This window comes from Diadema antillarum, unplaced genomic scaffold (assembly GCF_040938485.1).
Source record: "Diadema antillarum isolate AM-2024a unplaced genomic scaffold, OU_Dant_1.0 scf00000022, whole genome shotgun sequence".
Taxonomy (NCBI): Eukaryota; Metazoa; Echinodermata; class Echinoidea; order Diadematoida; family Diadematidae; genus Diadema; species Diadema antillarum.
The window spans coordinates 1,623,329-1,645,730 of NW_027270911.1; the positions used below are offsets into that span (position 1 = coordinate 1,623,329).

The 22,402-nt window shown below is 36.8% G+C and overlaps 1 protein-coding gene across 1 annotated transcript in view; it reads right to left on the minus strand.

Annotated features, from left to right (window-relative positions):
- Window positions 1-15,170, minus strand: part of LOC139730362 (transmembrane protein 181-like) — a 56,895-nt gene extending 41,725 nt beyond the window's left edge. Inside the window, exon 1 of the mRNA XM_071641233.1 lies at window positions 14,955-15,170. Coding sequence (XP_071497334.1) covers window positions 14,955-15,091 — 137 coding nt within the window. The 5' untranslated portion in view covers window positions 15,092-15,170. The remainder of the gene's footprint in view (window positions 1-14,954) is intronic.
- Window positions 15,171-22,402: the final 7,232 nt, after the last annotated feature.

The window sequence follows — 22,402 nt, forward strand, 5'->3', positions numbered from 1 at the left end:
CGAAAACGGCTGGGGCGCAATCATGCCCTTCTCTCGCTTCACGATATAGTCAATTTGATTCTTGAATCATTCCGGATGATGCCCCTAAAACTCAAAATGAACTGGATATCAAATTGGACATTATTGACACCTCGTAATTCGATAGGTAAACGCTTATCATATACTCCAACGGAAGAACGTCTTTTCTGCTGGGTTTAGGGTAAATTGAAATTGCATTATTGATGAACATGCATGGTTAGGTATCAGTGCACATAAGACAGAGCAACCAAAATCCGAAGTCACCCCATCTGTAGATTCAAACTCGTATGGCCTTAAAACCATGCAGAATCATCCGGTTATTGGTAATCTATCAAAGAATATTTCGTCGGATTGCTGAACAAATATTTTCTACACTTTTCTTGAAAAGCATTCTATTGTAGACTTGACGAGGAAGATTTCTTGGAAAGCATCCGTTGCTCTTTTGATTTAACGTTTGGCACAGTATTTCGTGCCGCCTTTTGCATGGAACATGGAAGCTTGAATCAAAACAAACATTATTATGAATGTACTCCATTTACAGAATTTGTTAGATAAGACATATTATAGTAGATTTATTATCACATAACATATCCAACGAAAAGAAATAAGCCAATCTTTCCTGATTGAGACGCAACAGATATATTGTTAGATATACATTTGTGTGTGTGTGTGTTTTTTTTTTTACTTGATCTTTATCGATTTCATTCAAATCATACGTGAATTAATCTATTAATATTACAAATCGTATAAAAAATATACTTTACAAATGCAATTCAAAAACAAAAACAAATTATTTTCATAAAATGTACTGCAAAAAAATCTCCCTTCAACATCGATAATAACAGTAAATCAGTCTTAAACATATATACACACACACATACACACACACACACACACATGAATATATATATAAATATATATATATATGATATTCCAACTACAAAATATTTGTGTGTGTGTGTTGAAATACATAATAATATACAGATAGAGATAGCTGATATAGATGGATACATAGATATGAGAGAGAGAGAGAGAGAGAGAGAGAGAGAGAGAGAGACCAAGAGGTAAATTTATAGGACAGAGAAACAGACAGAAATCATAAAGAATATTCAGTTTCTCTGAATAAAGTATATATTTCTATTGCGTGCATAGACGCTGACTGAAAATGCTTTCGATGCCTTTTAAAGATTAGATTTAGCTAGGAAGAAAAAAGAAATAGGAAAAAAATTGTGGAAAAGCAATTAGATAGGTTAACAGAGGGGAAGTGGATATAAAGCAATGCGGAGGAAAGTGGTTGTACGTAGACAGACTCTTGACAGCATGACAGATGCATTATTGTAGATATATAGATACATAGAGTGATAAAAAAGAAATATATAAAGAGATAGATGGAAAGAAAGATAAGAGACAGAAAAAGAGACTTAGACAAAATAATGCTATAGATGTATAGTAGGGGGAGAGAGAAAGGGTTGTGGTTGTATGTGTGCAGACAGACAAAATATCGACAAACGGAGATATTATGATTGATAAGATAGACAGACAATATTTACTACACATGAGGCAAATACAAAAGGAATACAGGAAGAAATAAAGATATAGATAGATAGAAAGATAGGTAGTATAGATAGATAGATAGATAGATAGATTGATTGATAATTATGTGGATAAATAACTGCTCGATAAAGTTAAAAAAAGACAGAGAGAGTTATTGCTCTGTAATGAGAGGGAGAGAGCGAGAGAGAAAGTTGTGTTTATAGACATTTTTCCACAGACGGACAGATGCATAATTTGTAAAATAAATTGATAGATAAGTCAGAAAAAAAAGCTGAATATACTGTATACGATATGAGAGAGAAAGCTGAATTGATATGAGAGTAATATCTTGACAAAATACCCAGAATTGTATACCACATTATATAGTAGAGACAGATTAACAGAGAGAGAAAAATACACATATTGGCGCAATTATTAGGCCATGACATAACAACCGGACGCCAATTCATCTGACCATGAACTGTGATTGTACGATGAAAAAAGATTTGGTCGATTAATCTGTAAATCTGAGCGTGTATACAATGTATGTGTGTGATTTATTTCCAATAATTGCTATCAAATGGTGTGCTTTTGACGCTGTGTTATAGAGTAGTATTGAATTGTGCTATTGTTGTAAAATTATATGAATTGAATGAGACTTTATTTTAAAAAAATACTATATATAAAGAGTGTGCTTGATTTTGAGCGATTTGCGGGCAAGATTCCTGCATGCTAACATCTATCACTGAAGCTTGATCTGTATGGTTTTCTTTCTTTTTTCGCTCTTTATTGAATAAGATACAATCATGCATCTACACTCGTCACATAGGATACAAAAATTCAAGCGTCGGTGTACACAGCGACACATTGGCCTGAGCAAATTTGATATTTGCCGCTCAAATATTTACACCTTCCAGACTGAAACTTTAATCCCTTAATGTTCGTGTTGGATTTTAATCCTCCCCCTTAATCGCATCGACGTATGATAAAGTTGCACCCACGAACGCCAACTACAGTACCTCTCTAATCCGTCTGTCAATATAGATGTTACGATTTATAAAGGGCATTATTTAATCCTGTATACCATACACGATTCTTTGATCTGCTCCCATACATAATAACATCGCATGAATGAACCAATCATTACTTCATTGTGGATGACTCGTATACTCTATAATTATTCTTGTGTGGCCCTAGTATTATGTTGAACTACATTCACTCCTAAGAAATAATGTATTTCTTTTGACCCGGATATAATACTACCGTAATAAAGTTGTATGTGCAATATAAATCAGTTACGACAACTTCTAATAACATACTAGTAATGGACGGAGAGGCGGCTTTGCCGCCACATGACTTGTAGTAGTTGAGTGAGGCGTTTATTGGAGTTGGATGCAAACGCTATTGGTCAGTTTATCCAACCATGGACCCAGTTGTATAGGTCCAGGATCCAAAGAGGTATAATAGCCTATTATAGTACCTCCTTGGTTTATCCTGACTTGAGGAAGACAAACACAGAAAAGATAACATCGCGAAAAATGGCATGAAAATAGAAATGATGACGCATTGTATAGTCCTCTTTCCCGTGTGTTATACTATGATCTCTTGATATGCTTCTTCCGCAAAGGCGAAGACGGGATAAAAGAGATTGCCTCGCATTAGGAACTGTAATTACATATGGGAAAATTTTGAAGCATAAAAAATTAGTTTGGAAGAACCAGGAGCCACGTGTCCACAGGGAGGTGGGGTGGGAGAGGAAGAGAAAGATATGGCGGGAAGGGTGGGGATGAGAGTGGAGGGGTAGAGAGAATGGGGGGGGGGGGGCATTGGTTTTAACAATGGATGGGAGAGACAAAAGGCAAATAGATTCTACGTCTTTTATCTATATGTGTTAAGGTATTTTTTTATTGAATGTATTGTTCGCTGAAAGTACAGCTGGATTTGTTTTCATCGATTAAGATTATGTAATGCTGTTTATTTTGGTATAAGTATTTTGATTTCTCATGTATTTAAATTGAATACGAAATCAATAAAAGATTATCGAAAAAAAAAATATTGGCCCCTCCGCCTAAACATGCGTGGTTTTCAACGATGCGAATATCATGCTTGTGATATGTTAACCAAAATGACTGTGTTGTTTCGTATCGCCGAGGTTGCGTGCGACGCTATATCTTAGCGCAGACGGTGTAATTTCAACACGTTGTTTTCTCATCTTGCTACATCAGGGCGGCCCTAATGAGACACCCCTCTAATGATCATTATTGGGGCGAGCATTTACCACGCTAGACCTTGCCTCGTGGCAGCACTTTGAGTGTTATATCAAGCAATAACGATAGGGAGAGAGATAGAGAGACTATAGGGAGTGAGAGAAAAAAAGAAAAAAGAATTGGAGAGGAAGGACTGAGAGCTCGGCACAAACAAAATAATGAGATAGACAGATGAATATGAAAAAGCTTAAATTTTATAAGATATAAGATATTAATAGAGAATGACAAAGGGAACAAGTAAAAACACTCAATAAACGACAGCCAACAACCAACACCTCATGCACCCTATCTCCCAAAAACAAAATATAAATAAAGAATAAAAAAACAACAGCAGAAACATCTGCATTGCATGCACGATTCAAGGAAATAATGACACGTTGAATTAATCACAACCCGTGAAATCAATTAATTCGAATTAATAAACTGCATGAATAATTAAAGTTCCCCTCATTAACGCTAATTTCCTTACCTCTAATCCGTATTCTAAAATATTATCTTTTTTTTTATTTCAGTAATATGACGGCGGCTTTTTATGTTCTCTGCTAAAAAAAAAATCATATATAATTTTTTTTTTAAATAGTGATATTGATTAATATTGTGATTGTTATTCTCATAATGAAAATGATTTTCATAATCGTTGGGATAAACCTGCGCGTATATTGCTGTGCTTGAAATGGTGACGGCGACGACGTCGATGATGATGATGATGATGATGATGATGACGATGATGCTGACGACAGTGATGATGGTGTTGATTGTTATGATTATTATCATAAAATCGGATAAGAAAAAAGGAAGTCATGACATTCTGAAATTTCATTTTTTTTTCTGAAAACACTTCTTGACCAGTCGTTATGAATATTCAAATCAGCAAATTGATGATGACATGCTCTCACAATTTGTTATTCATTTCATTTTACAGAAATGACAAAAATCTCACATTTCAGCTGTATGAATACAAAACTTGCCTTAACACCACCCAAAAATAAAAAAAAAGAACAAATGCTAACTCCGATACATTTTGGTATGGGAATATGCTTTTACCTGTAATAAACTATATAAATGATGTAGCTAAAAAAGAAAGAAACATCCCGAATTTCATACAACAAACGTACATGAAAAATTGTGAAGGCATCAACTCGCTCAATGAATACTCATAAGAACTGGTGAAGAAAATCTTCTCCGAAAAAAAGGTGAAATTTCAAAAAGTAGTATCTTCCTTTCTTATCCGACTTTTGTCATTTTTGGAGCGTTCTGTGAAGAATTTTTTTCCTCTCTTTCTTTTAGATTTTATTTATTTTTGGGGTCGATTTCCTGTTTAATAGACTCTTATGTACTATAGTATTGGAAACTTGAATACACGTGACATGGAGGTGCTGCTGGGGAAGGAGAATTACGATGAACATTGCAAGGCTAACGTGGAGGACTGCGTGGGAGGATAGGTTTAATCCTCTCATCCTCAACAATGAAGTAATGTGTATGAAATTGTTGCCAAAGAGTTAATGAAATGGCATCACAATGGTCGTACATGCCAAGCGTATAGAAATAATCAAGGGATGACGAAGATACACGACTGTGAAAGTAAACAGATAGAGAGAAAGGGACTATGACTGACACAGCATATTGACTTTCAGAACACGTGCACATAAAATTATTGTGAACAGGACTGGTATAGCACGATGCGCGCAAATTGTGATCGAGCGGGTACGATGCCTCATTGCAGTACCTACGTATAGTTACCGGTGGCTGAAAATAACCTTATGCATGGCGTCGACCCAGAATCAAGTTGTAAATTTAATTTCCAATGTAGCGTGGGAGGTCTTAAAAAGTTATCGGCACAAAGTGTATGAAAATTTGAGCTCGCCTCTTATTTTCGCGTCCAGTTTTACCGACCATGCATAGATCATTATTGCATTCAAAATTACGAATATCGGTTGGCAAGCGAGCACTATTGAGTTGAGGATGGCGCACAAGATTATCATATTTATTTCATTAAACTTTTTTAGTTCCTATAAGGGGGATATGGTACACATGGATATAGAATAAGCTTTATATAGGAGTAGTTTTTTTTTTTTTTTTTCATGGATGGAAGGGGTTTAATGACGCGGGCCTGAGCAACGGCCCGATTGGAAATTCTCAATTCTGCTTGTATATAATTGTGTGATTGATTTGTTGCGATTTACGTTTTTAAAGCTATAGATGGACATCGATAAAGTGGGCTGTTTGACAAGCAAGGAGCTTAACAATGCTAATATATAGTGTCTAGCTCGCGCATTGGACCAGGTCTTATTATAAAATGCGTTTAGTTGTTGTTATTATTATTATTATCATTATCATCATCATCATCATTATTGCTATTGCTATTATCATTATTGCTATTATTAGCATTAGTATCATTAGTATTGTTATCATCATCATCATCGTCATAATTATTGATATGCGATTATTGATGCGAGGATACTCAAAAGAGAAATATGACGATGAAGTTTACGACGTCGATGAATAATTAAATTTGATCATGTTTAAGAAGCTTCCGGAGGGGACTTAAAACAGTCGGTATCAGTGGCGGATCCAGGCGGGGGCGTGCCGGGTGCCCCCTCCCCTTTAATTTTGTAAAGGCGCCCCCTCTTTACGGAATTCCTGGATCCGCCCCTGGGTATGATCATAACTTACCTATTAATTGCATTATCAAGCAGCAACGTAAATTAAATCCTAATGAAATTACATCTTTCAGTTTTGTTGTGAAGAGGGTTACAAACCCATCCAACGTTGCATTTCTGAAGTATAGGTCTATACACCATAATCATAAGGAATAGAGTGAGATTAGAGTGAGATAAAGGGCTTTTTGTAACCACATGTATTATGGAATCGGGAATATAAAGACCCAAATAAAGACCCGTTTTCTTCTTAAAAAGAAAATTAAGTAATCCACAATGTAATTCTCAACCAACGGGAACAATGCGAGCTCTTTCCAATGCACAGAATCCGAGGTGATGGTGTATAAAATTATGAAGTTGTATATAGGGAGTATTTAGACAAAATTTATACTAATTTGTATGAAATTATTGACAGATTAAGCATAATAATCAAAGCGCATTTGTATTCTGCATATACCCTGTATTTTGCAATAATGGAAGTTGGTCCTGGCTCGTTATTGTATAGCATCATCCATGGATGTTTTGGCCCTTGAATAAATCTATTCTCGTTCAACCTCTGATCTGCTCGAAAACGACTTTAGAAAATTAGCGGACTTGTTTGTTTAGGCGACTGAGATCGAATTCAGCCTATACATAAGAGAAGGATGGGGTTAAATATAGGATTCATGGATTATTCAGGTGACATTTCTAGATAGAAAATGCCACGGGCAATTTGAACCCATCGTTTGGCACGTTCATTCTACTGTGATGATAATAATGAAAGAAAAGGGAAAAATGAAGAAAACAGGCATCTTGTAAAACCGTAATGTTGTTGACGAAAGAACGACTGGACACTCACCATTTTGATCAATAACAGAAAGTGCTATATATATGATAACCTGGGATTCCTGCTTTGTAAAACATAAGCATTCTTGTCTCTATCACATTTAGTGTTATATAAAGTACGTGCCGCACTTACGATTGTTTGGTTGCATTCATTTATTTTGGAATCATGTTTTCAAAAGGCACAAAATGACACGTCAGCAAACGCACATCACGATAAAATACTGAGTTTCAAAAAGAGAAAGATGAGAAGATACAACCTTTTTCAACTGCCTCTACCATAGATACAGCACTTACTTGTCTTCACAGAAGTCCAGATTGGAGTTCCAAGATCATTTTGTTACACTTTGTTACCGTGATAAAGTGTGCATTGTTTCATTTTTTGACATCATTCGTGCATATACTTTATGATATTGCACTCGAAAAAAACTGTTCTTATCAGATAAATGAAAGACAAATCGATAACTTATCAGGTTGTACCGCTTTGAATCATGTTTTCTTTTTTCTTTTTTGACGATGGAAATAAACAAACTATTGAATATAATATAATATAATATAATATAATATAATTGAATTGAATTGGATTGAATTGAATTGAATTGAATTAAACTGAATTGAATTGAATTGAATTGAATCGAGCCACCCGTGCATTAAACTTCATACGTTACTCCTGAACTTAAAAGGTATTATTTACCATTGGGAGCAGTGATTTAAAAATGTTCGAGTTATCACATTTGAAGCATTAGTGGAGGTCAGTTGTATCACAAAACATCCTACCATAATTATAAAGAATTGCAATGAAACCTAAAATATAAGGAGATATCACTATTTTCTCATTAAACCATAACTGTAGACGGTTTAGTCTACAAACAATTTTATCATAACTATTGTTCACTTCTTGTATATTTAATAATATTTAACATTGATTATACATAATACTGATTAGCAAATTTACATCGGGTGTTTCTCTCCCTGTTATATCTCACATTTTAGAACTATTTGGATGCACTAAAGCTTGATTTGGTTTTACCTGAAAATGGTAAATAATGGCTCTAAATCAATGGCCATAATTATATCAGACGTGATTGGATGCCGCACATTCAATTCAATTCAATTCATTTTATTTTCATACTTCTCATTTATGAACATTACAACAGAAACCAGACAAGTTCTTTTACCTTGTGAACAATGTGCAGAAAACAAACAATATACATGGTGATAACACAGTAATTACATGTAATGATAACTGGTCAAAATCGAAATCGAAATGGGGTTGATCAAAGAGAAGTATGACGGGACCTACATGAAAGCTAGCTTGTTTGGCTGTAAGCCCCGAGTAATCAGTGTTTGTGAAAAAGAAACGGAGAACGGATAGAAGATGAGACCAGAATGATGATGTAAGGTTGCCAAATTTTATGTAATAAAAAAGAAGAAGAAAAAGAAGAAGAAGAAAAAAAACAAACTATACATTAATATGAACTTACTGTGACCGAGCCATCATTATTATACAGCCTACTTTGGTATATATACTATAAACTATTGTTGCATTAAAACTTTCACCAGGATATGATCAGTAAGACACAAAAAGTAACATGTACAACTATTAAGCCATTTGGTGCCTGCCGTCAAGCTCTGCATAGAAGGTTAGAGAGGGGTAGAGGGAAAGAGGAAGAGAGGGAAACGAAGTAGAATGTGGAATTGCTAATGATGAATTCAGAGAGCCCGATGGCAAGACCCTAAATGGAATCTGCAACGTGTTGACAAAATGTTTGATTGGACAATAACATACCACAGTATTACATAAGACATTACGACTGTTCAGTGTCTGCAAAATATGCACTCAATAAAAACTCTTTTAATTTACGTTTAAAGGAATATAAAGACGAGCAGCTTGTTATTTCGGGGGAGAGGTCATTCCAGTATCTAGGGCCCGTATACATTATCATTTTTTTAGCGAAAATTGTTCGAGTACGTGGAAGGTGAAATGCGTCACTTTGGCGGGTAGGATAATTATGAATCAAATAGTTTTTTCTGAACATGCTAGTAAAAACATCCGGTAACTCGTTGGCAGAAAATTTGTACATAAATATGCCGACGTTGTAACTGAACAGATCTGATATTTTCAGTATTTTATTTTTCAAAAATAAATCATTCGTGTGGGACAAATATCCGACATGGTTGATATTTCTGATGGCACGTTTTTGAATACGGAACAGTATATCAAGAAGATTTCTAGTTGCATTCCCCCACACAAGAATACCATAATTAAGGTACGGAGTAATCAAAGTAGAATAAAGATTAAGCAGAATTTGACTTGGAAAAACACTCTTAAGTTTATTAAGAACACCCGTATTTTTAGAAAGAATATTACTTAAATAACTAACGTGGGATTTCCAAGATAAATCACTATCAATAAAAAGCCCTAAAAATTTTATACTATGTTTATATACTGACTTGATTTAATTCAGTTTCATTAAACTTAATATGAAAAGGAAGGGTTTTAAGACTATTGCTAAAAAGCATACAATGAGTTTTATCAATATTAAGTGACAATTTGTTGGCGTATATCCAAGATTGCACCGATTTAAGTTCTTTATTCACTGTGTTAACAAGAGTATAAGGATCTCTGTGTGTAAAAAACAGATTGGAGTCGTCAGCAAAACATATAAAGGAAAGAATTGGCGAGGAACTAGGAAGATCGTTAATGTACAAAATGAACAATAGTGGGCCTAGTAAGGAGCCCTGTGGAACACCACATGAAATTAACTTTAACTGAGAATCACGGCCATTTATACTCACAAATTGTTTTCTGTTTGATAAATAATCTCGAGACCAGTCCAAAGCCTTCCCACGTATACCATAATGTCGTAGCTTGTAAATCAAAATATCGTGGTCAATTGTGTCGAAGGCCTTCGAAAAATCAAGAAAAACTCCAATAGTGTGGGAGACATCATCTATAGCATGAGCAACTTTATGGATAAAAGTGAGTAAGGCATGGGTCGTACTGTGGTTTTTCCTAAAACCAAACTGGGAGTTACAAAAAACTTCACACTTTTCGAGAAATTTGTGTGTGCGCGTATATACCAACCTTTCAAGAAGTTTTGAAAATGAAGTTAACAAAGATATAGGGCGATAATTTGTCACAGATTCTTTTTGTCCTTTTTTAAAAATTGGTACTACTTTAGCTATTTTCATTTTTTGTGGAACTATGCCAGTAGACAACGATAAATTAAAAATGTGTGTTACTGGTATAACTATTTCATTAATGATGTTTTTAAGGAGAAAATTGGTGATTCCATCACATCCAGAGCTTTTCTTAGTGTTCAGGTTTTGCACGATATCTTTGATTTCTTCTTCAATGACAGGTTCAAAAAAAAAGAGACTGCTGATTCTGGTCTTTTAGAAAGTAATAAAAATCAGTATTTGAATGTGGAATACTGCTGGCAAGATTAGGTCCTATGCTTACAAAGTATTCATTGAATACTTCTGCCACATCAGCTTCATCTTCAATGTACTTATCATTATTAATAATATGCCTAGGTGGTTCAATGTTATTTTTAGTGTTCAGCGCTTCATTTATCACCTTCCACGTACTCTTAATGTCATTTTTATGCTTGATAAATTGCTTTGAAAAATACATTCGTTTGGCTAAACGTATGGATGATGTAAGAACGTTGCGATAATGCACATACCGAGACCGAGTTCGACTGTTAGGATCACTTCGGTATTTGTAGAAAAGAGCATTTTTACGGTTAATAGACCTCAGGAGAGATTTCGTAATCCATGGTTTCTTTGGAACCTTTTTACGGTTTGAACGAGTAAATGGCTTAACGGGTATAATGGAATTGAATGCGGATGATAATATTTGTAAAAAGTGTTCAAAAGCTAAATTTGCATCGCTTTGGTTATTAACAATTGACCAATTAACGGATCCTAGTCTCTCCCTAAGTCTATTAAGATTAGTTTCTGACATTTCTCGAAAACCAGAATTGGGCGAATAAAAAGAGGCATTACTTATGTTAACATTGGGCAGAACAGTGAAAATCGGAAAATGATCGGATACATCAGACACTATTACACCAAACGTGATATTGGAAAAAGAACTATTAACAAAGATGTTGTCAATTAGAGTTGCTGTGACATCTGAAATTCGAGTGGGCTTCTTTATAAGAGGCGAAAAGGACTCGGATAACATCACATTGAGGAAATCTTGGCATCTTCCATCTTCCATATCACAACATCTTCCATATCACAACAATACAGTTTTCTCTCTATAACTGGACCCCACGAATATTGTGCGCCTCTTCAGTAACCATGGCAACAACGTCATTTTCCATTTATTATGACACATCTTTTTGAGTAACAATCGCGCTTTCGAAAAGTGAAACCGTCAAAATAATCGACGGCGATCGTTGAGTTCCGCTATAAATGAAATCCAGTTAAACCTTAAATGAGTTATGACGAATGGTTTTTGGCACACTATCTGACGGTGAATGGGAAACAACGACATTACTGGTTATGTTTTTAAGTGATTGCCAGATCTTGATTTGTGATATTCCCTATAGTTTCTACTCCATCGCTTTAAAGGTTATTTCCAGCATCGCATATCATCTCATGGTAAGATGCCTGTCATTGAGACATCTCAGGTGAGTATTATGACAGAGATGATGACGTCACGGTTCATCCCATGAGGACACCGATGGATTTTGGACTATGGGAACTATTTGAATGGCGCGGACGCATTTACCTGATCTCACAGGATCATTCCTGCAGGCGTGTAAGTATCAAATCTTGAAGGGGATTATCAGACCGTTTTCTTGAGAGATTCTGACTATATGATAGCTTTATTTCTCTTCTCCTCCTTCCCCCCCCCCCTCTCTCTCTCTCTCTGAAACTGTCGTCCTAGAATCTTTTCAAACATTCTGAATTTGTGTAGGTTTTTCATCAATTAAAAAAAATAATGAGATCGGTTACCATTTCCTTTTATATAGAGGATTCCTTTTCTGACAAACGCTTTCATTCAAGACGGTTGGTGTGAAATCGCTCTCTTATCAAAATTTCCATTACAGGGCAGACCCATCTCGTTTGGCTAAAATCCAATAAAACCATCTGACAGTATAAGCTCTGTTAACTAATTGTGATTAACGGAAAAGTTGTGTTTGTGTTTGTTTTTGTTTTTGTCTTGATGTATCGATAATCTATAGATAACGCTATACTTTAACTCCGATAAGAACAGGTATTAAGAGAAATCTCTCCTTGACAAGATCTGTTTACAGACCTTTTTATCTTTTGATTTATTGACAAGTGGGCAATTACTACACACGACTCTCTTCTCTCTTTCTCCCAATAGATAAACATGCGTGTATGTATTCGTTTAGGGTTTGTGTGCATGTGCACGATATTATTTTGATATAGACTCTTCATGTACGTGTAATAATTATGTCACGTATACATATACAATCAAAACAGAAAAGATATCTCTGTGTGTACAATTTACTATTTTTACCTTTATGAGCGAGTGCGTGAAATGGTGTAATATTTAGTGCTGCGTAAATGTCCCATATAATCATGCATTGAGAAAGAGAGGGAGAGAGAGGGGGAGGTGGAGAGCGGGAGAGAGATGATAAGATAATGATGATAAGATTTGGATTTGGAAATGTTAGAGTTCGCGCGCGCAAGGAGTTTGATGAATTTTTCATTCAGGTGAGAGCGTTGCCTGTGGGAGGGTTTTCCTCTGATGATAATAAAATTCTTTTTAAGGAAAATGTCATGTGCGAAACGTGTTAATCATCTCGTGCGCAGTCTAAATATTATGCATTTACAACTTGTCTTACCCTTTCTGTGCAAGGGGTGAAATGGAAATTGATAATACATCATGGTCCATCAGTGTTATCAACAAAAGAGTAACTCGTAGTGATCTGCGCTATATTCCTCATCAACTCCTTCATAATGAATTGTGACTGCCGGGTTTCGTGTTCTGGGTTTTTTCTGACAGAATTGTACGCAGACGTCATTATTTCTATATAATCCAAGTAAGGTATCTTTTACGTCGGCCCCTCTTTTTCAATAATACAATGATTTTGAACAAAAAGTTTCATATATATGTTCATATGATTTTGTATTACATTTCTCTTGTATCTAAACATCGGGAAAATGTGATACTGGCGATAGAATTGTGCTTTGCATTGAATTGAATCTTTGTCACGATAAAGTGATCGAGACCTTTTCTCATTGAAACAGACTTGGAATTTACTCAGTATACAATGTATCACTAAATGTCTGTTAATGATTGTAATCTGTTGTGAGATTATTTCAGAGACTCGAATGTCTTGTTCACTACGGAGCTAATAAATATTATAGCTTCATGTTTTATCATCCATCTCATTTCATGGCACGTACACTATGCATACATTTAGCAAACCATAAAAAAACACAATACAGTTATAATTATGACGCATACACTCAAAATCTAATCCTCTCTCCCTCTCTCTCTCTCTCTCTCTTTATATGTATAATGTATATATATCATATATTCTTGTTATTATATAACGTAGATGTATTATATATATATGTTTATATATATATATATATATATATATATATATATATAGATAGATCGTCTTGTGCTGTCGCACACCATGATATCATGTACTCTATTAAAATGATTATTTTCATGTATATATATTATATATATATATATATATATATATATATATATATATATTACCATAATGGGAAAAGCTGTCAGGAGTAAAATTACAGCAACGCAGTGTCACCTTTTACCGTCAAGTTTGTGGGAATAAAATCACTGTGATATCCACACTAAGATTTATTTGGCATGTTCATATCGTATTATGTTATACGTGCATATATCATAAACATCTATGAACATTAATCTAAGTAACTGTGCTGTATATACAGGATGTGTGTGTGTGTGTGTGTGTGTGTGTGTGTGTATGTAAGTATGTGTCCGCGTGTAACAGAGTCATATTTTCGCCGCTGCGTCTGATGCGACTGGACTGCATAGCAGCCTTTTTCTCACACTGCAAAAAGATGCCTTGACGATAATCAAAGATATCCCAAGGATAGGAAAGTGATTTGCATTTATACTTTTGCTAATTCTGTATATTCATTACAAGGGCTTTATTGTGTTATATATTATGGAAGAGTCCATTTTTTTAATGTTTTAGTTATAACCCTTTAAGACGAAAAGACGCATTACATTCAACAAGAAGAAAATACTAGTAATTTATCATTTAACGCGGCTATAGTCTGCTACCGGTATTAGCGGTACTCAAATGAATAAATCAGGACGTCCAGGGGGAGAAATAGATTTCTTGCGACATTCAAGAACCCGTAAATCACAAGCAGAGTTCGGTCTTGCTCTATAACGACAATGACAGAATTTAAATCGCATTGGTGACCGAGTTTGTCAGCCGATGGAGGTTAAAGGAACTATGAAGGCTGAGACCACGTACATGAATTGCTCGCTGATCAAGCAGTGGTCAATGCGATAACATCCCGTAATCATTAACTCAAGGGGGAAAAAAAAACGATTGTCGTCCATTCACAACAAACAAAGACTGCAATCTGGTCAGAGACTACAATGGGTGGACATGCATGCAGACATAGGGTTTACTTAATGAGAATAACTAACCTGTTAGATCTGTCATAGTAGTATTTTGGAACGATGAAATCCTGCACCGCTGAGTATAAGTCAAATGCTCCCTTGCATGATGACTTCAGTTTAGCCGTCCACTGTGGCGCCTTGTAGGAGAAACCGTAGGCATCCATCCCGGCTTATTAACGCCACAAACAGGACAAAGATACTTCCCCACAAGAGCTGCTTAAGTGGGCAGACGTTAATTGGAATGTATAGAAATGCCAGCCGTGGTGTTGGATATCATCGATGACCTTGACGATGTCGTATAATTCCGTGTTCGTTCAGTTCGACGACACGGTTGAGCACGCGAAAGACCTGTTTAGGAGGACGGTCGAGGGGCTGTATCGAGCATCCGCACTCAAGCTAGCTTTCCAACCTAGCTTCCCCGTCGTTGCACTTGCACAATGCGTGTATTGTATGAATGGAGGGGAGCTCCAGAGCGCGTGCGTTGAGTCTTGTGTGTATACGAGGCAGAGGATGCAAACACACACATAATATACCGCGCACTTTCTCTTTCTCACACACACACACTAGTGTGTATTTTGTGCACATCTACTGCGTGCGAGCCAGTGGCGCCCGTTTGCTCCTTCGTTCACATCAGCCTCCGTGTACGATGATGAAGATGGAGAATGGAGACTCCCAGTCCCCGTGAGTCGCTCGCGATGGGGAGAAAAAGAAAAAAGAACCTGAAGGATGGCTTTTGGAGCATGGATCAGCTATAGGTTGCATCCACGAGATTGTGCTGCTAGCTGTGGGCAGCCGATGACCGCGTGCCACGGTCAAGGTGCTACATGTTTACAGTTGACAGGCGAACTGTTTAGGATCGATACAACTCATTTCCAAGTCACATGGTGTTAGGATTCCTACTCGTGAAATGATTGTCTCTACTGTATTTTGATATATCTGCCCAGATGGGGACGTTGTCATCATTATTTATTGTTGTTCTAGGTTGTTGCTGTTGTTGTTAACCATAAGAAGGAAACTGTAAAAGATAGAAAGACGACGGCAGGACAGCAAGCCTAGCTTGAATGGCCGCTGGGAGAAAAGGAAAATCAATATTCTAACGTTTGGGTATAATGCAAGCTAGTTTTAGATATAGTGCACTACTAGTACGTACGATACGATTGGGGAATTACTGAACGAGAATAGAACGCGATGAATAATTAATAAGTCTCGACCGCACCAACACGAGTGAGCATATAGAGCATTGTTAGTGTTGTTGCTGTTGTGTTGTTGTTGTTGTTGTTGTCCACACTGGACCATTATCTTATCAAGAAATAGAGCACATGGACTGACGTTCACATAATTCTGCGGACAAATGCGTCGTAATTATGGTACATTGTATACGACTAATCTATGATGCAACTAAGGCATCCTATTTCCTCATTTCCAAGACCAAAGATGAACACATAAAGTTGATGATTTTGTTAATAAGAAAATACATTCGAAACAAAAAAAAAGAGGGCAGATAACGTACTTAAAAAAGCAATGTAGAGAGACCTATGAAGAGATGTGTGTGTGTGTGTGTGTGTATGTTTGTTTGTTTGTGTCATGATACCAGTAATATTATTATATGAGTCTGTTTTCCCACTGGTTATCGTGTAAGTTTGTATAAACGTATAAAGCAGGCCTACTGGTATAGATGACTGTATGTATAGTTCGCTCTTTAGCAACTCCTTCATTTTCATTTCCTTGCAGTCTTTTACGAAACTAGGTGTGTTTCTATCTGTGATATCTATTACATCTAATGTATACCTTATTTCGTCGTTTTGTTGTATACGTGGTGTTGGAAATGAAAATGAAAATAAATGAATGAACAAGTGTCTATTCTATTTCGTATTCTCCTTAGAAAGGTTGATGGCTTTGATTCAACTACGCTTTATTTATGTTATGAATGTACCCCTCTATACGTTGCAGATCGTTAATTCAATTACTTCTTTTTAGTAGCATTCGGAGTATGGGCTGGGAGAGTATACTCTCTTTTATTTTGGCTGTGTTTGGTTTTGTTTGTGGCGAAGATGATATGTTCCTACCAAAGAATTATAACTACATGAGGTACTAAAGCATTTTATTGTTACAGATGCATGACGATTTTTCCCCTTGAAAAGCATAGTTCAATGTGACTTGCTAATTCTATATGTGCGTGGGCGTTTATCATGGTTTGGTCACTATCGTGTCCGTGGTGAAGAAGGCCTTCAGAGTGTTATATACTCTCAAAGAGATTCTTTCTTTGGCATCTCCTGATGTATGCTACATGGATTCTACCTCAAAGCAGGCTCTGCTTATAATGGCATGGCTACAAATTACAGGCCTGTCATTCATTCACTGACAGAATATAGGTAATTGATGACACTTCAAGGTATTAGTCTGAAGTATAAGCCCAACGTAGTATACAAGCGCTGCTTCCGTCTTTCTCTTTCCAAGGTTATAATAATTCTTAATGGACATCATTACGCATGCAGTACCGCAGCGAAATGAAACAATGCGCGATGTGCTGTGCTCCCATTGTGCCAATTTCCTCGCCAAACAAAGCAACTAGCTTTTAGTCACCGAGCGCATGCAGACGTGAATTTAAGATGACTCCATTCTTTTGCCGTGGTTCACACTGCAGGCAAAACTGGTATACATGTACTTATTATAGTAGATGGAACTTGCACGGTTGCTATGGTTACCTGAATGCGTCATCTCTGTTGCCGCACAGACGGAAGACATGTCATGGTATAGTCCATCGGCAAGACCGGACGCTGTTTGCACATTGGTGGCAAAACCTGACGATTTTTTTCTTCTTCAAGTCATCATGCACATATGCCTAAGGATCATTCATTCAGTTCTCCCCATAGGCCATTCCCCCTTTAAATGGCTTATGCCTAACATATGTAATGATTTGTATTATCAATGAGGTACTGGGCGAATCATAATGTACGGAAAGTCTCTGTTCTTACATTATTATTATCATTTTTTTTTTGCAAGATAGAATTAATAAGGTCTGCAAATGTCACTCTCTGACAAAATTAGTGTCTGCAATGATACCTGGGGGGGGGGGGGGTGTTTCATCAACGTTTGTCAGCGCTGACAATTTCAGCAAAATCCTTGGTTTTGATTGGCAGAGATGCTCTGGTCACTGACTGTTACTATGGTGATTCAAGTTGTTAGCGCTGACAAACGTTGATGAAACACCCCCCAGATAAGAGTGAACAGTGATGCACATCATACATCTTACATTGAGCAATGATACGGTTGCACAATTTCAACGCAATTCAATAATCATTTATTCCCATTCAGCATATAAACCATGAGCTGATACTTGAAACTTACGACGAGATTTCAAAAGGTTCAAACAGTATGGACATTCATAGTTTCCCTTACTATGTCTTGCTCTCTTCGTTGTATCGATATTGAGAAAACATATTATTCCCAATATATTATATTCACGCTTCGATGATTCGCAATCATGCTGGCAGGTGCGCATCTTGTAATACGAAAATACAAAGAAAGTCAAATACTCGATACTGAATTATCGTATGTAGGCCGCGGACCACATTTTGCAGAGCTGTACACGAATACTGAATGACACACTTCACCATACGAGAATGGATACCATCAAGAATGACCAATGGTACTGGTAGTGGTCGAGACTTGCCCATTGCAATTTAATGATACAAATTGGAAAATATTATTCTTCAAAGTTCGAACGACCTTTTGTCCCTAGAATGCTCTCAGGTTACTCAGAGTAAGATATACTTATGTGTTGCACAGCAAGATAGCCACAGCTTGCTATAGTGCGTACAACTGTATACCCCTGACCAGACAGATCATTCTCTTCCAATCAACATCTCGATGACTAATACACATAAAATTAATAACAAAGTATTCCAGAGATATTTTTATTTTCGCAATATATACTTCCATTGTTGGCTGTATCAGGCCATAAAGCAAAACACACCGAAAATAAGAACATCACATCGTTTATGTAATGATAACACAGGATTGTTTTAGGTGTAGCGTTTACACTGTTTATTTTGCTGGTTGGAGACAATAAATTTGAATAGATATAAATGTAGATTTCAAAAAACAAAACAAAATGTAGCCTTTACAGAGGGTCTAGAGGAGCTAAAATTTGTTTCTTCCATTTCATAGCAATAAGATTTCCTTTGAAGGATCCACATCCTACACGCATTGCTTGGTATTCAGTGTTGTTGTTGTTGCTTTTAAGAGAAAGAGAGAAAAAATGGGGCCCTATAAATCAAATGATTTGCCCCAGACAATACTAATATAAAACAAATAAATCTTTGATTCAGTGTTCCTCCACCTGTGGCATAACTTAATATCTTTAATTTGCCAGGCTGATTACAATATATTTGATTTAAAACTTTTACATTGTGTTGTCAGACAAATAAAAATTTTCGAGCTTTGTGTCTCTTTTTGGACGTAAAGTCGGAAAATAGCTAAAATTGACACGATTACGAATTAGTTACCACCTGATGAAGAAGAGCCGAGGGAAGACACTAGAGCTCACCAACATTCTTTGTCAGTTTGATTTAGATCTTCTCCTTTATCATTTATTGCGATAAAATAATCATCGACTATGGCGCATAGCATATAAATTGATCGTGTGACATTGGCGTAATATATTTAAATACCAAGTGGAAAAAATAACACGTTTCTGTCACGTTCGTGAATACATAGTGATATATAATGGTGATTGAACGAGTATTATATCTCACAGGGATCAATGGGGAGCAATAGCTTATCTTCCTAGGCTAAAACATCGGACTACACCAGTACCGCCAAAGAGCACTGCTTAAAGGGATTACTCCATCAAGTATCAAGGGTGGTGGCGTTTGAAGGATTGGGTGCCCTCATGCCTTGGGGATATTATGCAACATCACGATGTAATATATACGTCAAATCGTGAGCCCACTCATATCAATTGCATATTTCTTTCGATAAAAAGAAATGCGGTCAGTGGCATTTCATGTGTTATGAAGAATAAGAAGAATTATTAAGATGACGTCACTCCACGGACTTAAAGGACAAGTTCACCTTCATTGTAATGCATGTGGATTAAGTGATAGTAGAACACATCAGTGAAAGTTTTAGGACAATATTATTAGACTGTCCTTTCAAATATATATTTTTTAATGTTTCTGTGCAGTTACTGCTGGATGAGAAGACTACAGTTTATGATGTCACATGCGTAAAATGATGAAAATATGAAGAGAATTTTACAAAATGTATTTTTGACAAAAGTAGGCCTACACATTCCTTTGATTTCCACTAACATTATTCTGTTAAAGATGACTCCCTGCCTTCTGAAAGAGGCGAGTCAGGTGCTCTTTTATCATAAGAGAAAACTGATATGTTGAATTTCCTTTTTTTTCTTTATATCGTTATTCTACACAAATAATGTGACAAGACAAGTTTTAGTATGATTGTTTTCTCATCCGGCGATGACGGCACTGAAATTTCAAAAATCCATAGCTTTTGAACGAAATTTTCCGATTTTCCTCAAACTTTCACTAATGTTTTCTTTTGACAACCTCCTTGTTGCTTTCTCTCAATTCACATGCATATAAAGTGAACTTTGAGTACCTTTATAAACCTTCATTAACCTGACAGTATCACAATCATACACTTTCTAAATTAAATGAACATACTTTCTGTATTTATGATAAGACTGATAATATAGAAACTGTGTTCATTATAGCATCTGTATATTATAGAGAATAACACGAGGATGCGGCTTATATCCTCTTCCCAGAGGGCGTCTGAACACTGCAAAAAAGTCGAGTGTTAAATATGAAATACCAAGCTGCTGGTGCTCATTGTGGTGCTAAATTAACACCTCACGGTGTCACTTAAAAATATGAAACTTTTTTTTTTCTTCCAGATAGGTATCAGTAAAGTTGTCCTTCTTGTTGGTTTTGAACTTCAACAAGACAAACAAGAACTTTCCGATAAAGTTCTTGATTCTTGAAAAAAAAAAAGTGTTGTGAACACATTTACACCACTGTAACACCAGTTGGTGCGGTTTCCCATTGAAACTGGGCTGGTGTTATACCATTGACATTAACACCAGCAATATCAACCGATACCATGCGTGCGTCCATGTTAAATTAACGTGTCAACAATATCACCATCTAAAGTGTCAGGTTAACACCACGAAGTGTCAGGTGAAGACTTTCCAACACCATCACAACATACTTTTTACATCTGTTTAGGTGTGGTCCACTATTAAGACTTGATCTGTGTTAGAGTTAACACCGATCTTTTTGCAGTGAATGTGAGAGCGCACATGCAGGTGAGCTGCCACATGGTTAGTCAGCGTTTGCGATGTGGATGGAGCACAGAACTCTTACTATAAGAGTTCTGGGGGTGGAGCAGCCAAAGAATACATGCAGGAAGAAAAAAGTGTTTAAAAAAAACCCACCCGTATGGTATATGATGCTATATACGTTTTCTTTGTTGGTATAACAATTTTAATCAGGGGCTGATCCAGGAATTCCGAAAATAGGGGGGGGGGGGACCTTTATAAGATTAAAGGATGTGCACCCGCCCCTTCCGTTTTCTTTTTATTTCTTTTGTTTTAACAAAAATAAAGGGGGAGCCCAGGCGCGCCCCCGCCTGCATCCGCTGCTGTTAATGGGAAGAGGCGTCCCCGGACCTTGACTTAACACGTTCAATACTGAATTCTGTAATCCCCTTAGACTTAGTACACAGGCCACAAGGTTCCCGTATGGAACGGGTTAAGCAGTCAGATCATAGCCCCCCCCCCCCTCCCCCCAAATCACAATCGTTCCGAGGCCTCTGTCACCCCTTTTAATATAAATGGAAATCTTTTACAGACATGCTCATCATACAGGACTGTTGACGTCTGCACCAGCGCGCGTCCTGTCACCAGTTTCATCAACGTTTGTCGGCGCAGACAGGTGTCAGCGTTGACAATTTCAGCAAAATCCTTGGTTTTGATTGGATGAGATGCTCTGGTCACTGACTGTTCCTCTGGTGATTGTCAGCGATGACAACTTTTTGCGCTGACTTAAACGTTGATGAAACACCCCCCTGGGGGGCGTTTCATCAACGAGTTCGTCGGAGTTTTCACCGACGAATTTGCTATCAGCCAATCAGACCAAGGATTTCATTAGCTTTTAACAGTTGTCAGTGTAAATCCTTGCGTCTGATTGGCTGATAGCAAATTCGTCGGTGAAAACCCCCGACGAACTCGTTGATGAAACGCCCCCCTGATCGTAAACAGAGCCCTGTCGCTTTGATCGTAATGTTGGATAGCGCCATCACTCGGAGCAAATAAGAAGCGAGCGTGCAAGCAGAGTGTGCATGTGATCCCATATGTACACAAACAATACCGTTATAGGATCTTGCCGGTAGCAGAGAGTTCGATGAGTGTTGTTGACATTATATTCGCTTCGAGGATAGATCAGAAA